The 16,024-nt window shown below is 36.5% G+C and overlaps 9 protein-coding genes across 9 annotated transcripts; 5 read left to right on the plus strand and 4 right to left on the minus strand.

The window, feature by feature from the left end:
- Positions 1 to 24: 24 nt before the first annotated feature.
- Positions 25 to 996, plus strand: PHYBLDRAFT_158014 (hypothetical protein). Its single transcript, XM_018433715.1, has 4 exons — positions 25 to 218; positions 427 to 585; positions 677 to 829; positions 900 to 996. The coding sequence occupies exons 1-2, from the start codon at positions 143 to 145 to the stop codon at positions 543 to 545; spliced, it is 195 nt and encodes a 64-aa protein (XP_018294906.1). The 5' UTR covers positions 25 to 142; the 3' UTR covers positions 546 to 585; positions 677 to 829; positions 900 to 996.
- PHYBLDRAFT_70941 (hypothetical protein) lies at positions 975 to 1,467 on the minus strand (the record flags this gene model as incomplete). Its single annotated transcript, XM_018442367.1, has 2 exons — positions 975 to 1,148; positions 1,180 to 1,467. 2 exons carry the CDS (start codon positions 1,465 to 1,467, stop codon positions 975 to 977), a joined length of 462 nt encoding a protein of 153 aa, XP_018294907.1.
- A 2,101-nt stretch (positions 1,468 to 3,568) lies between these two features.
- On the plus strand, positions 3,569 to 4,816 carry PHYBLDRAFT_142379 (hypothetical protein; the record flags this gene model as incomplete). Its single annotated transcript, XM_018430796.1, has 5 exons — positions 3,569 to 3,731; positions 3,807 to 3,897; positions 3,949 to 4,360; positions 4,415 to 4,567; positions 4,622 to 4,816. The coding sequence occupies 5 exons, from the start codon at positions 3,569 to 3,571 to the stop codon at positions 4,814 to 4,816; spliced, it is 1,014 nt and encodes a 337-aa protein (XP_018294908.1).
- A 207-nt stretch (positions 4,817 to 5,023) lies between these two features.
- Positions 5,024 to 6,296, minus strand: PHYBLDRAFT_142380 (hypothetical protein; the record flags this gene model as incomplete). Its single annotated transcript, XM_018430797.1, has 4 exons — positions 5,024 to 5,176; positions 5,251 to 5,418; positions 5,483 to 5,788; positions 5,919 to 6,296. The coding sequence occupies 4 exons, from the start codon at positions 6,294 to 6,296 to the stop codon at positions 5,024 to 5,026; spliced, it is 1,005 nt and encodes a 334-aa protein (XP_018294909.1).
- A 768-nt stretch (positions 6,297 to 7,064) lies between these two features.
- On the plus strand, positions 7,065 to 7,963 carry PHYBLDRAFT_165372 (hypothetical protein; the record flags this gene model as incomplete). Its single annotated transcript, XM_018435218.1, has 3 exons — positions 7,065 to 7,153; positions 7,227 to 7,298; positions 7,747 to 7,963. The coding sequence occupies 3 exons, from the start codon at positions 7,065 to 7,067 to the stop codon at positions 7,961 to 7,963; spliced, it is 378 nt and encodes a 125-aa protein (XP_018294910.1).
- A 905-nt stretch (positions 7,964 to 8,868) lies between these two features.
- Positions 8,869 to 10,686, minus strand: PHYBLDRAFT_62934 (hypothetical protein; the record flags this gene model as incomplete). The annotated part of the gene is made up of 3 exons (XM_018441043.1): positions 8,869 to 9,464; positions 9,486 to 9,817; positions 9,881 to 10,686. The coding sequence occupies 3 exons, from the start codon at positions 10,684 to 10,686 to the stop codon at positions 8,869 to 8,871; spliced, it is 1,734 nt and encodes a 577-aa protein (XP_018294911.1).
- A 1,584-nt stretch (positions 10,687 to 12,270) lies between these two features.
- PHYBLDRAFT_102304 (hypothetical protein) lies at positions 12,271 to 12,801 on the plus strand (the record flags this gene model as incomplete). The annotated part of the gene is made up of 1 exon (XM_018427701.1): positions 12,271 to 12,801. A coding segment is annotated over one exon (531 nt), but the record flags the coding sequence as incomplete, so codon positions are not given.
- A 785-nt stretch (positions 12,802 to 13,586) lies between these two features.
- On the plus strand, positions 13,587 to 14,132 carry PHYBLDRAFT_62932 (hypothetical protein; the record flags this gene model as incomplete). The annotated part of the gene is made up of 2 exons (XM_018441042.1): positions 13,587 to 13,761; positions 13,969 to 14,132. 2 exons carry the CDS (start codon positions 13,587 to 13,589, stop codon positions 14,130 to 14,132), a joined length of 339 nt encoding a protein of 112 aa, XP_018294913.1.
- Positions 14,133 to 14,306: 174 nt separating this feature from the next.
- PHYBLDRAFT_142383 (hypothetical protein) lies at positions 14,307 to 15,456 on the minus strand (the record flags this gene model as incomplete). Its single annotated transcript, XM_018430798.1, has 4 exons — positions 14,307 to 14,447; positions 14,538 to 14,723; positions 14,819 to 15,124; positions 15,181 to 15,456. 4 exons carry the CDS (start codon positions 15,454 to 15,456, stop codon positions 14,307 to 14,309), a joined length of 909 nt encoding a protein of 302 aa, XP_018294914.1.
- Between the last annotated feature and the right edge of the window lie 568 nt (positions 15,457 to 16,024).

Here is a 16,024-nt window from a genome sequence, read left to right on the forward strand (position 1 = left end):
AACGTCCTATACTTTAAATAACCAAAAAAATGCATAAAGAGGCATTACTTGTTCTTTGTTTTTTATTTAATTATTCTCATAAAAAATCATAGTGCATAATTATTCATAAAGGCTTCAGGCATAGTATTTTTTTGGCATAGGAATGACCAGCATTCTTTCTTCGTTCATATCAGTTACATCTACAGCAGTTGCGACCTCTAAGTGTATGCGATGTACAGGCAAGATGCTGTGATAATTATCAGCAGAGAATTCTGGCAAGCAGATTGCAATACCTTCATCTCTGTGTTCATTGTCATTTGTCGAATTATACCATCGGATGTATGCAAAAACATGCTGGTCTTGATGTAATGTTGATGCTCGGTGGTTTGGATGAGGAGGCAGAGTAAATGAATGTATAAAAAGATACTGAATTTGTCCGGTATATAGGCTTGAAGTTCGGCCATTGCTGCTACGGAAGAAAGCTTGAACGAGTGACCCGCGCTTACCAGAACTGTTGTTCCCAATATATGTTTGGCCAAGGAGATCAATTGATTTCAATTTTGTGATTCGGTTATTTACAAAATATTGTGACAATCTGGCATCGTGGTAAGAAATGAGATTGGGCATGGCATAGGCGATTTTATAATAATCTAACAATTGAGGATAATCAATATCACTCATTGTTGATTCTTTTAAGGACTGTAAAGGAAAGGTGGATGGGGGGAGTGGTTCATTGCCTTTGATAGGTGCTGCTCGACTTAAGGATGAGTCTACAAATTGTTGCAGTCGGAAAGGTTGTTGGTTGGTTGGAGCATAAGTGGCATAGGTCGTTATAGGTGCGGTCGTAGAGGTAAGTTTTTCGAAAAGAGGAAGGAATGGAATGAGGCTTGGACATGATAACGTATTTCGTACGTAATCAGCTTTGTATGCGTCTGCAGTGAATTTTGTCATATAGGTTGTTTCAAACCCGTCTTTTCTGTTTGTCTTGTTATTCTTTAACAAACCATTGTATCTCTCAAAACCAAAGAGCCAATAGCCATACACGGGTCCAAAATCACGAATTGTGTCATGAAGATGGAGGTGCAGGTGCATGTTGCAGGTGAGGACTTTTGGTTCATATGTATCTTCACAAGATTGACAGAATTCTTGTAGATATCTGTGTGCTTGGTCTATTTCGATGAAACTGATTGACGGCTTTACAAGTATACGGCATGCTTTTACATAGTGCATCCAGCCATTGAACATATTGGACGGAAGAACTGGTTTTAGAAGCACGGGAGAGTACACCAATACCCAAGACTTCCACTCATCTGCTTTCATGTGGGAAAAGCCCTTTCCTATCTTCGTTTTCAGCTTGGTATAGTCACTGGGCAATATCATCGTTGCTGCAACTGTCTGCATTGCAAGCAGATCATTGTTTTTCATTTTTTTCATTGTTGTCCATGTTTCAATCATTCTCTTTGGTGTTCCCAGAAAAAGATTATGCATGGGATCAATGATCGTTCCACGTACTAGATCAAAGTATCCAAGGCGATACAACTGCGACCATCGAACACCATATTCGACCTCCAGCTGCTGCCTTTCTGAGGGTGTACTCGCACTATTCCACTCCTCAGCATGCACACGGTTTGCTCTATCACTTCGATGGCGCCACTGGTCACAATCAAATCCACGGAAATCGACAGAAGAAGTGCCTGGTAGACGAGAAAATTGATTGTCGCATTTGTAACAGGCGCATGTGCTGTTGTGCGCGGTGAACCCACTAGTCTTTCTGGCAGCAGGTATATCGCATGCAACCATCAATAAGGCTGCACGAACTGTTGCACCGTCTGTTTGCTGGTAGGTGGGTATCTGTATTCCAAGATAGAGCTGTATCATTTCGTCGACTAATGGCTTGAGATAATGATTGATCTCTTCTGATTTTGGCTCTTTTGGTCCGGGCATGAGGCCAACAAGGATTGTATTTTCTGCTTTAAACCGCTCACTTCTAGGCAGGTTGTTAATCACCAGGTAGATAGCACCGCAGGAATAGCTAGTACCATCGAAAGGCTGGAACCAGTCGATGTTTAATGTCAGCATCAATGAACGAGGATGCTCAACAAAAATTTCATTGTCATTGTCCTTCAAATCAGTCCAGGCTTCACCATCGTAAACATCACACAATGTATCAGTGATCTTGAATTCTTGGTTCCAGTGCATGATCTTTTGCTCGAAATCGGGACGGAGGAAAAGAATTTTAAGAGCACGTGTGAGAGACTGATATACATAAGACTTCTTTGCGACCAAACCACCAGACAATGATTGGACCATTAATTTGCAATTACAGGCGGTATGTGCACCAAGCTTTACGAAATCACAATTCAAAGGAGCAGGTACACTTTCCTCATACACCTTGTGGCAATCCTGACAAACGACAAATCTCTTAATCCCTTTTGTCATGGCTGAGAATCCTGTCATGCTTTGGAGACCAGAAAGACTCACGGGCAATTGGAAATCCTGCTCGTAAATCGACAAGAGCTTGTTGATGAATTCGATCAAGACAACAGCGCCCTTATTGACCACATAGCGGGAAGCAAACATTACCACAAAAGTAGCAATGAACCTGTGTACCGGATTTTCAGGCATATTTGGGGTGGCAAAAGGATCTATTGTAAAAAAAAACAAAAAAAATTAACACCCCCCCTTTTTTCAGATTTTTCTTTTTTGGTTCTTTTCCTTGAATTTTTTTTGGGTCTTTTTTTATTAGTTAATTAACACGGACTGACCTTCAGTATCGAATTCTTCGACTTCAATCTCAACAATATTCTCTTCATTGTCTTCACTTTCTTCACCGCCATTGCTTTCTTCGTCATTGTCATTTTCATCACCATCACTGCTTTCGCCATTCGACTCATTGCTAAAAGCAACCTCATCGTCAGAAATTGGGGCTCCTTCCCAAACAGGCGAGTTGGTCTGACCGTCCATTGCTTCTATGGGTCCGGTTTGTTGGTTTGATGTAGCTACATATAGAATTCAATTTTTAGTTTACTTCTCTTTTTATCACAATTAACGTTTCTTACTTTCAAAATCAATATCCATGAGATTTCTTTGAACAGATACATCTATTGAAATAAAACATTATATAAAATAACCAAAATGAAAATGAAAATGAAAAACAAAACATACTTCTTTCACTTCTTTCCATGTCTTCATATCTTGCTCTTTTATTGTGACGCTGGAGGGTTCGTGTAGAAACAAAGCTGTAGCCTTGTTGATTATCGCTGCATTTTGTGCAATAGCACTTCTTATTATAAAGTTCAGAAGTAGAGGACATGGTGTTTATTTTGTTATAAATGTTAAGATAAAAGGGAAACAAGTGTTACATTTACTTTATTTGTTCAAACTTTATAATAATAATAATAATAATGATAAAATAACTTGGATGGTTATTATATCCGAGCCAATAGAAAATTACAACATGACTTTATAAACATGTACACCAAAAAACATGCTGAGATGAAAAATTGCTCTAAATATCCACATGTAACCATGAACCTTCACACAAGGGTATTCAGGGTCATTTCTCCAGTGAGATGCACACTTGGCCGAAATGCAGTTGGATGCTGACAAGCTTGTACTGCCAGAGGACTACACGCCATTAGGGACAAAGATTGGGTGTGGCTTCCCATTCATAAAGGCCAACGAGTGGAAGTCTTGGTGCTTGGTGTACTCTCCTGTTCTCCTGCGTGGTCATCTACCTGAAGCTCATATTGGTAACTGAACAACGTTTGTCAATGCATGCCAGTACCTCTCAATGCCAAGCATATCCATGACTCACCTTGATGAAGCCCATCAATCTTTGGAGGCTTTCTGCAGAGAGTGCGAGAAGTTGTATAAAGTTCCGTTCCTTTTGCCAAACATGCATCTCCATCTTGATCTGTGAGAGACTGTACTAAACTTTGGCCCAGTTTATGGCTATTGGCTTTTTAGTTTCAAAAGATGCAATGGTATCTTGAAAAACTATGCGACAAATAGAAAAGACGGGTTTGAGAGAACCTATATGAAGAAGTATCTTGAAGAAGCATACCAGGGAGATCTTATTTGCCAAACTTTGCCAATAATTCGACCTGAGCATTTGGCAATCATCCTTGAGCTCACTGCATCTACTGCCAATTCCATAGCCACTTCCACTTCTACTTCCACTTCCACTGCTACCTCAATCCAATTCGATATCAATGCTTTTCTTGATTCTCCTGAGATCAACTTTGATATTGTCAAGGGAAACGAGCCTTTGCCTCCTTCCGCACTTCCTTTAGCTCTAAAGGGGGAGATTTCCATGGATGAATCCAAGTATGAGCATTTGTTGGAATACTATTGCAAGACATACAATGATCAAACTCTTGTTCATTATTGTCAGGCTGGTCATTCCGATAATTTTGTTAACAATTGAATACAGAAGTTTGAATCAATCAATCTTTTTGGGCAAATCTACAAGAGCAAAATGAAGAATCAGTGCGGGACTTTCATGCAAGCCTTGTTTGAGACAAGTGATGGTAGAAGTACCAAGCCATATGCAGGCCAAATTCAGTACCTCTTTGTCAATACTGCCGTAAACTCATTTGCTGGTCATGCGAGTCAGCATGTATTTGCATATATACGATAGTACAAGGAAGTTTTACTTCAGCCCAGAGCAGGAGAAGGAGTTGAGGTGAATGAGGTGGGGTTCAAAGATGACAGCATGAACAGCATTCTCCCAGTGCATAGAATCTGCTATCCAGTCGCAGTAGGCGAGCACCTTGGTCTAGAAGGCGAAGTTCAGATGTGTGTAGTTCCTTTGCCACAAAAAATATATCTTTAGATTCAAATACAAAAATAAAACACGTATAAAAAAGAAATATTAATTAATATAGACTAATATATATAGCTGCACATTTATTTTTTATTATTTCTATAAATTTTTGTTTGTATTTGGCATGCTATACATGCATCTGTATACATCATGCTAATCCATAAACATAAACAAGTAGAAAAAAGACTCTAAAATAGTTGGCAAGAAAAAAATGATTTATTTTGAAAAGCACCAATCTGGTAAAGTGACTGCCAAATTCTCAGGAATGCTCACTTCTTTCTCATAAGAGATGCACTTTTTCAAGCTTTCTGAATTTTTCTTCAAATGGATAACAGTAAGTTCATTAATAGTACTAATAAACGTCTGGAGCTGGTTTAAAGAATAAATAGTATTAATAAAGTATTATTATTTTCTTTAAAACATAAATAGATGTTTAACATTACCTCATCAGTTCTCCAGCTGGGACGATATGCCCGCACTTTGTTATCTCCATCCGACTCGCCATCAGACATCACGTCAATAGAAAGAATATTTCTGCAATCATATCGATTCATGCCCTCATGAATAGCCTCTGTGTATGTCTGGTACGTGATAATACGACGGTCAAGAAGCTACCAAAGAGTATTGTATTAAAACATTAAATCAATAGTAAATTAACTTTATTTTAAAACTTACGGTCTTCTCTCTGTTGCGTCTTCTTCCAGCTTTATTTCTAGCCATAATCTTCTCTGCTGAGGTCTGGAAGACTCGCACTTGATTTTGGTAGTGATTCTTTATTATATTCATAATGACACTCTTTGACACATTTGTGCAACATCTTTGAGGTCTCAGGTACTTGAAGAGAGCCAGTGCAAGTGTCTTGTTGTACTTGTCACCATATGTGCCAGTCATTGACCATGCTGATCTATTATTATTCTCAGCAACTTTGAGCGGGTCTGTGCTAACAAAGTTCAGTTTCTTGATGTAACTATTGATAAGTTGCTATAAAAACAGTATTAGATATATTAATCAGTAATGTTATTATTATCAATTTACTTATAGAAATCAAGGGATGATGTTTTGCTCCAAGGTCAAGATCATCATCTATGGAAGAAGAAGAATCCGCTGGTACAGCAGAAGGCATCACGGAATTTTGGCTGGTCATTGCCTTTTTTATTTTGGCATTTTCAGTCATGAGCTGAAGGACCGAGTTCTTCAAAAATTCATTTGTCTTGTTAGACAAATCCAGGCCATTCTTCAAATGAGTTATTGCATCAGTCACTCCTTTTGCATTTTCTTGCAACGATTGCATCAAAACATTGTTGGCTGCCAACAAGGTAAGGACGTGATCCATTGGGGTCACAGCAACTTGAAATTCAGGGGCTGTGTCAACTGCTACTTCTAGAGTTGGTGTATCAATTGGAGCAACAACACCTGCAATTGTGCTATTAAGAACAGAATTCATGCGTAGGTTATGTCGGAGGGGAGCAGTAGGAATATGTTTTGTCATTTTCTGTTAATAAAATAAATATTAATAGTTTTCAACTAATATTGTACAATTCACTACACTTGTTATATCATGTTTAAAATTCACATACTAGTAAAGAGGATAAGCAGTGCAGATTAACTCTTTACCTTTCATTTGATATTTAAGCACATCTCCCAACCACTTGATCCACATTTAGACAACTTCTTTTCTAACTCAATGAGGCATAAAGTAGTATTTCAAGATGATGGTGGTCATCTTCTTTTGGAGTATTACTTTTTATAGCCCACATTTTGTCAGGGTCAAACTGGATTTTAAGACAAGTCTTTTTTTCTTTTTTTTCTTTTAACAACATTTATTATTGATATTTTCTTTGTTTCTCTTTTGCTTATGTTTTTACAATTTCACTTATAATTTTTTCTTTCTTTTATAGCTCAATACCAAATATGTGTCTCTTTGTTTGGCTATACTCTGTCTGATATATCAAGGTAAGATATCATTCTCTTACAGATCTTTGTTACTCATCATATTGTTTGTCTAGCCATTGCTACTCATTTCCATTGAGTCTCATCATCTCTTAATCGTACATGATGGTAAGTTTTTTTCTTAAAAAAATTCAAATTATTCTTTTGTCTTCCTCATAAATATATATTTATATCTATTACAATTTATTAGTTATGTCTGATATTATGCAGGAAGATGTATAATCAGTAATATTTGGTAAGTTAACTACAATATATTTAATAAATACGCCTTTACTATGCACAATATTAATAATTATTCATTTTTAAAATGTATCTCTATTCAAAGACTACTGGTATTATCTTGATAATTCTGAAGAACATGTTTATATCAATTTTATGTCAAGTCTTCTCCGCCTTGTAAGTATTTATAAAGAAATTTCAATTTAAATCATTTACTAATTCTTCTTTTCTATTAATCATTTTTTAATAGCAGTCCCACTATTAAAGTATGTATTCCATGTCTACTCCTGGAAGACTTTAAATTACATATAGCGAGCAAGAAGTATTAGCAATTATAATAGCTATAGTATCAAAAATGTTGCAAAATCAGAATTTTTATCTAGAAAAGATTTTCCTATCAAATAAAACAAAATTGAACAAAAAAATGTATAACCCAATGTTTTTCCAAAAAATAAATAAATAAAAGTAAAATAAAAAACAAACCAAAGAGGCTTGTTTATAAAAATCTACCCATGCTTTGTTTCTCTTTTCCATTGTAAAAAAACCTAGTTTCATTGCTTTTGTGTGTATAAAAAACCAACTATCATCATTTCTTTATATTGTAAAAAATCTACAATCATCTCTTTGATAGTTTTTAAAGCATTTCTGCAGCCAATAAAAAACCTGATAAAAATAATAATAAGGGACGCTAGCTCTTTATAGACCTCAAAATATAACACATAAAGAGGTAGACTTGATAGGAGTAAAGCGTAACTACAATATTTGTTCAGTTTCCATAGTTTGCGGACTGACAATCGTTCTACATTGGGTTTTTGTGTACCCGTTGTTATGATGCTACGCATCAGCACCATAGATGATATCGTACCATTGCTCAAAATGATATATCACAAAAATTGTGATGATATCGGCTCAATCATCTACATTTTTGGTACATTTGATCCAGATAAAATTACCCTATTTTTCCAGTGTACTATATTTGGTTATTAGAGTGTATTTACTGCTTAACTAGTGTTGGCATTACAATTATATCATCAAGTCATAAATCGTACTTCTTTAGCTCTTAGCTATTCTTTTCTCTTTTATACTAGAGCTTTAGGATTTCCTACTAAATTAGTTCCATATCGATCTGACACAGTTTACTTGGCAGTATGATATAATTATCTTAACAATCTTTAAGATATTATCTACAGTACTAACTGTAATAATTATTGGGCTGATTACTTAATCGTTTATATATATTTTATACTAATAAGATGATAGCTACTACGCTATCCCAATATGAATATGTTCTTATATGTGATAAATCCAACATCTGAGTGTCTGGATCACCACATAAAGATATACAAATAAATAATAATAAATAAAACATATCAATATTTAAGAAAGAAAAAAATATATAATAAATAAAAGAAATAAAAATATTTTAATAACGTTTTTTTTCTTAACAGAAAACCAAATTTAATAACTAAAATATATTAATATAACTTCAGAAAAGATTAATAGTATTCTAAATTTATTTTAAAAATAATAATTAAATAAAAAAGTAATGTAATAAAATATTACACTACAACAAATAGGGGCGTTTTTTTGTATTTGTGACTTTGTTTTTGGCCTATAATAATTAAAAAATCACCAAAAATCCAATTTGAAACTAGAAAATCTCTGTTTTTTGAAAAGGTTGACAAAAAGCAGATTGACTACCTAAAATTAAATCTCCTGATAGACAAAAGTACATTTTAACTACAGATTTTACATTTTTAGTAAATGTAGATTGCAATTGATGACTATTAAAAGTCAGAGGTAAAAGAGAGAAAAATATCTAAACTTTTTGCTGGGAGGATAAAATATGTTAAGACAATTTGAAAAAAAATAATGTATTACAAGAAAAAAAATTATAAGTCTGCAAGAGAACCAAGTGACAGTTTTGGGCCGCGGTTAAGCTCTGGCCACACTACATATGTTGTTGCTGCTGTTGTTATTGTGTTTATAGTTGTGTCCAACTTCACCAAACCAACTAATTCTTTGACATCTGCCAAGTGAACTACCATTGGCTTCATTTGCCCATTGTTGATGACTGGTATACTATTTATCAAACGAACTGCATAAACATTGACAAGGACAAGTGGCCACCTCTTTTTGTTGAGCTTGTGCTCAAAGAAAACGATGACCTTCCCAAAGAAATCCTTGTAGACTGGAGAGTAGCTTTGCCCAATGTTGCGGTTCTCATCTACCTGAACCTGAAGTCTGATGTTATGTGCCTCTCTTACACAATTATGGTCGAGTGCAGAGTCAATAACACAACCATTTACAAATGCCTTACGGCTTGTTTTAATGGCTGCTTCAATCATACTACACTCTTCCCCCTTTGATTTGTAGAACTTTTGAAAAAGCTCTAAAAGACAAGAAATGCCTCCAAAACTATCAACAATCGTTCTGTTCCTCAAAGACCCCCAGAACTCAATGTCAGAATCAGTACCAACATTACTACCTTCTCAGTCAATTGGCCAACCAGCAGAGAGATTGTCATACTGAAGGAGAGTTGTTGCTGTTGCTGTTGCTGTTGTTGTTGTTGAATTTTCAACTCTCATTGGTCGAATCTGTGTCAAGCCAAGCATGATATTGCCAGCATTGATTCCAATTGCCGAATTACTCTTTATTGCTTGCAAGTATTCCCCAATCGCCCTCTCAACAGATCGTGCACTATACGCTCTGGGAGGATCATACACTTTTATCATTGTGGGATAGTGCTGCAGGAGGTGCTGGTTGATCGTAAAGACCTTGAGCTGGACCTCTTCTTTAGCTAGCGAGGCTTCCAAATATGCATTCCATGTGACAAGATTTCTAAAAAAAAGATAAGTTAACACAAGTTATAAAATAATAATATTAATTATAATTAAAGCTTACATTTTGATCAAGGTTTTCTCTTCTGCTGATAACTCCCAGCTCATGAGTAGGTTGTATGTCTGCACCAGGTCAAGCAATGCCTTGCGGGCAGCTTGGTCACAGACACGCTCTGCCACAAGCGTGGGGATAACAAACAAGATGAAGTCAGCCCAGTCCACAGCCCGGAAGTATCCTGATCTTGTCGCGACATTTATCCAAGCACCGTGGAAAGACGTCGGAATACTTCTTCTAGTGGACACCATGGCAGTGCCAATTTCTTTTTGAGCTGCAAGGGAGAGAGACAGAGGATGATCTTTTCCATACTTGCCACACACGAGCCCCCAGACCTGTTTGGCAATGCTGTGACAAATGCCGTGCATTTCATCCAATGCAAAAAAGAACGGACCAGAGAAGGAATTCAGTAATGAGAAGGGAGATTGGCCAGTTAACCCTTTTTTGCTTGATAATGCCACCTCGTCAAAGTACTTGAAGCTTTCCGGTGTGCGCATGGTGATAGTAGATGGCATTCGGAAATATTGGCCATGGCCAGAAGATTGGCCCACAACGTGGCAGATGCGGCAGCCATCCTTACTCATATGGCCCACATGACAAGCCATCTTTCCCAGAGCTAGGATGTCCCCAGTTGTCATCAGTACATGGACTTTTGCACAAATATCTCCATATGGTGTCTTCACAACCATTCCACTGGCTTGGAGAACCCAAAGTTCTTTCATGATTGGCTCCAAGAATGACCAGAAGTCGGCGGGTGCTTTGGGACCAGGGATGATTGCGACTTGGATCATATGGCTGCACTCATAGCAGATCATTGAGGGAAGGTTGCACTAGAGAAATGACCCTGAATACCCTTGTGTGAAGGTTCATGGTTACATGTAGATATTTAGAGCAATTTTTCATCTCAGCATGTTTTTTGGTGTACATGTTCATAAAGTCATGTTGTAATTTTCTATTGGCTCTGATATAATAACTATCCAAGTTATTTTATCATTATTATTATTATTATTATAAAGTTTGAACAAATAAAGTAAATGTAACACTTGTTTCCCTTTTATCTTAACATTTATAACAAAATAAACACCATGTCCTCTACTTCTGAACTTTATAATAAGAAGTGCTATTGCACAAAATGCAGTGATAATCAACAAGGCTACAGCTTTGTTTCTACACGAACTCTCCAGCGTCACAATATAAGAGCAAGATATGAAGACATGGAAAGAAGTGAAAGAAGTATGTTTTGTTTTTCATTTTCATTTTCATTTTGGTTATTTTATATAATGTTTTATTTCAATAGATGTATCTGTTCAAAGAAATCTCATGGATATTGATTTTGAAAGTAAGAAACGTTAATTGTGATAAAAAGAGAAGTAAACTAAAAATTGAATTCTATATGTAGCTACATCAAACCAACAAACCGGACCCATAGAAGCAATGGACGGTCAGACCAACTCGCCTGTTTGGGAAGGAGCCCCAATTTCTGACGATGAGGTTGCTTTTAGCAATGAGTCGAATGGCGAAAGCAGTGATGGTGATGAAAATGACAATGACGAAGAAAGCAATGGCGGTGAAGAAAGTGAAGACAATGAAGAGAATATTGTTGAGATTGAAGTCGAAGAATTCGATACTGAAGGTCAGTCCGTGTTAATTAACTAATAAAAAAAGACTCAAAAAAATTCAAGGAAAAGAACCAAAAAAGAAAAATCTGAAAAAAGGGGGGGTGTTAATTTTTTTTGTTTTTTTTTACAATAGATCCTTTTGCCACCCCAAATATGCCTGAAAATCCGGTACACAGGTTCATTGCTACTTTTGTGATAATGTTTGCTTCCTGCTATGTGGTCAATAAGGGCGCTGTTGTCTTGATCAAGTTCATCAACAAGCTCTTGTCGATTTACGAGCAGGATTTCCAATTGCCCGTGAGTCTTTCTGGTCTCCAAAGCATGACAGGATTGTCAGCCATGACAAAAGGGATTAAGAGATTTGTCGTGTGTCAGGATTGCCACAAGGTGTATGAGGAAAGTGTACCTGCTCCTTTGAATTGTGATTTCGTAAAGCTTGGTGCACATACCACCTGTAATTGCAAATTAACGGTCCAATCATTGTCTGGTGGTTTGGTCGCAAAGAAGTCTTATGTATATCAGTCTCTCACACGTGCTCTTAAAATTCTTTTCCTCCGTCCCAATTTCAAGCAAAAGATCATGCACTGGAACCAAGAATTCAAGATCACTGATACATTGTGTGATGTTTATGATGGTGAAGCCTGGACTGATTTGAAGGACAATGACAATGAAATTTTTGTTGAGCATCCTCGTTCATTGATACTGACATTAAACATCGACTGGTTCCAGCCTTTCGATGGTACTAGCTATTCCTGCGGTGCTATCTACCTGGTGATTAACAACCTGCCTAGAAGTGAGCGGTTTAAAGCAGAAAATACAATCCTTGTTGGCCTCATGCCCAGACCAAAAGAGCCAAAATCAGAAGAGATCAATCATTATATCAAGCCATTAGTCGACAAAATGATACAGCTCTATCTTGGAATACAGATACCCACCTACCAGCAAACAGACGGTGCAACAGTTCGTGCAGCCTTATTGATGGTTGCATGCGATATACCTGCTGCCAGAAAGACTAGTGGGTTCACCGCGCACAACAGCACATGCGTCTGTTACAAATGCGACAATCAATTTTCTCGTCTACCAGGCACTTCTTCTGTTGATTTCCATGGATCTGATTGTGACCAGTGGCGCCATCGAAGTGATAGAGCAAACCGTGTGCATGCTGAGGAGTGGAATAGTGCGAGTACACCCTCAGAAAGGCAGCAGCTGGAGGTCGAATATGGTGTTCAATGGTCGCAGTTGTATCATCTTGGTTACTTTGATCTAGTACATGGAACGATCATTGATGTCATGCATAATCTTTTTCTGGGAACACCAAAGAGAATGATTGAAACATGGACAAAAATCAAAAAATGAAAAACAATGATCTGCTTGCAATGCAGACAGTTGCAGCAATGATGATATTTCCCAGCAACTATACCAAGCTAAAAACGAAGATAGGAAAGGGCTTTTCCCACATGAAAGCAGATGAGTGGAAGTCTTGGGTATTGGTGTACTCTCCCGTGCTTCTAAAACCAGTTCTTCCGTCCAATATGTTCAATGGCTGGATGCACTATGTAAAAGCATGCCGTATACTTGTAAAGCCATCAATCAGTTTCATCGAAATAGACCAAGCACACAAATATCTACAAGAATTCTGTCAATATTGTGAAGATACATATGAACCAAAAGTCCTCACCTGCAACATGCACCTGCACCTCCATCTTCATGACACAATTCGTGATTTTGGACCCGTGTATGGCTATTGACTCTTTGGTTTTGAGAGATACAATGGTTTGTTAAAGAATAACAAGACAAACAGAAAAGACGGGTTTGAAACAACCTATATGACAAAATTCACTGCAGACGCATACAAAGCTGATTACGTACGAAATACGTTATCATGTCCAAGCCTCATTTCATTCCTTCCTCTTTTCGAAAAACTTACCTCTACAACCGCACCTATAACGACCTATGCCACTTATGCTCCAACCAACCAACAACCTTTCCAACTGCAACAATTTGTAGACTCATCCTTAAGTCGAGCAGCACCTATCAAAGGCAATGAACCACTCCCCCCATCCACCTTTCTTTTACAGTCCTTAAAAGAATCAACAATGAGTGATATTGATTATCCTCAATTGTTAGATTATTATAAAATCGCCTATGCTATGCCCAATCTCATTTCTTACCACAATGCCAGATTGTCACAATATTTTGTAAATAACCGAATCACAAAATTGAAATCAATTGATCTCCTTGGCCAAACATATATTGGGAACAACAGTTCTGGTAAGTGTGGGTCACTCGTTCAAGCTTTCTTCCGTAGCAGCAATGGCCGAACTTCAAGCCTATATACCAGACAAATTCAGTATCTTTTTATACATTCATTTACTCTGCCTCCTCATCCAAACCACCGAGCATCAACATTACATCAAGACTAGCATGTTTTTGCATACATCTGATGGTATAATTCGACAAATGACAATGAACACAGAGATGAAGGTATTGCAATCTGCTTGCCAGAATTCTCTGCTGATAATTATCACAGCATCTTGCGTGTACATCGCATACACTTAGAGGTTGCAATTGCTGTAGATGTAACTGATATGAACGAAGAAAGAATGCTGGTCATTCCTATGCCAAAAATATACTATGCCTGAAGCCTTTATGAATAATTATGCACTATGATTTTTTATGAGAATAATTAAATAAAAAACAAAGAACAAGTAATGCCTCTTTATGCATTTTTTTGGTTATTTAAAGTATAAGACGTTATGAATGAAGAAAAAAAGAACAAAAAATATAAACTTTATTTAGGGCCCGTTTCTAAGAGCTCACTGAGGAAACTGTGATGCAATTGCATCAGGGACTGGTCCTTCAACGGTTTTGCCAAAAGCACATGACAGCAATTGATGGCTATTTAAGCCTAAATCGGCTACCACTTTGTTGTCAACAAGTGTGATGAAGTGGTTGTACTATATTAAAGACATTAATATTTTATTCAGTATAATACAATATAATATATTAACTAAATTAAATATTTCAACTTTCAAAAAACTAAGTACCTCATCACTTCTCCAATCTGGACGACAAAGACAAAGCCCACTATAAGAAACATGAGGCGAAGTGCCATCGTCTGACTCACCAACAGACATAGCCTCTTCTATAATGAGACCAGAGCAATCTCTTTTCATCTCATCATCAATAGCAGTCTTGTTAGACTGATACGCTGTTTTGCGACGTTTCAAGTGCTGTTGAAAATATTAAATTAGTTTTCTTTTTTTGCTTTAAATTAATGACTTAGATAAGAATTATTCAAATAATAAATAAATAAAGTATAACTTACCTCCTTTTTGTGGCTACTCCTTCTGTTGCAAGCATTGTCTGACTTCTTTTTAGCCTGAGACTTATTAGCTGTATGCTTTCTGCTAGTGAAGTTCGTGTAGACAAAGTCACGAACATCACTTTTTCTCAGTCTTGCTCCTACGAAATTTCTTTCCAAGTAGGCAACGAGGTTTTCTGTCAACTCAGTGTTTGGCGACTGGTTGAAGTTGACAGCCGTGTTCCACCTTGGCTTGCCATTGTTGGCTTGAATTTCAGCCAAATGTTTTGACTTGAACTTAAGGTCCCACAAATGCTCCCAAAGAAGTCTCTATTGAATCTTGGTAAGTTATTAAAGATATAATTTACTATATGTATGATACATACATAGGCTTTTGTTTTGTTGACTGATTTTGCATCAGAAGCCATGGTGAGAGAACCAGCTACATTCATTTCCATGCTCACAGAAGCAACAGCATGCACTAAAGCCATCGGCTGACTCTGCAAAACAGCAGACACAGGAGTGTTCGAAGTTTTTGCTTTGATATCAGCAACGTCTTTCATGACAGTGGTCATGTCACGACGCAAGATGGCAAGAGAGTTTGTCATCTCTCTCTCAGCAGAAGTGCGTCGAGTGGGATAGCTTTTATTTTGGTTAGACATATTCTATTAATTTAAAAATATAAGTTCAAATATGTATTAACTGTTAATGCTTTTATATTCTTTGAACAAATTTCTATTATACACTACAATTATATTTATTATCAAACATACCAAAATAAAAGACAGAAAAAGATGGGAAGATAGAGAGAGAAAGTGTGAGTATAAGTAAGAATAATTGTAAGAGTGCGTGAGCAAGGGTGAGTAAAATTGTAGCAAAAACGTATATTTATATTTCTAAAAAAAAGGATGTCTAGTCTTGATTGATCTTGGTTAAAAGAATATATCTAAAGTAACTTCTTGTACACACACTGTGTAAATTGATACAAAGATTGCTTTTAGATACTATACCATTATATCTATTATGCTTTTTGGATATTTTTTTTGAGTTTCATTTTTTTTAATTACCTATTTTGTTTTTTTTGTATTTTATTTACTTATTTTTTTTATTTTTCCATATTTTTCCATATTTTTCCTTATCGACCATTTTCTTTTCTTTTCTTTCTCTTTCTGATTTTTGTTATAACTGTGAATTTTACTGGTAAGATACATTCTTCTTAAAAATACTTCT

This window comes from Phycomyces blakesleeanus, assembly GCF_001638985.1.
Source record: "Phycomyces blakesleeanus NRRL 1555(-) unplaced genomic scaffold PHYBLscaffold_5, whole genome shotgun sequence".
Lineage (NCBI taxonomy): Eukaryota > Fungi > Mucoromycota > Mucoromycetes > Mucorales > Phycomycetaceae > Phycomyces > Phycomyces blakesleeanus.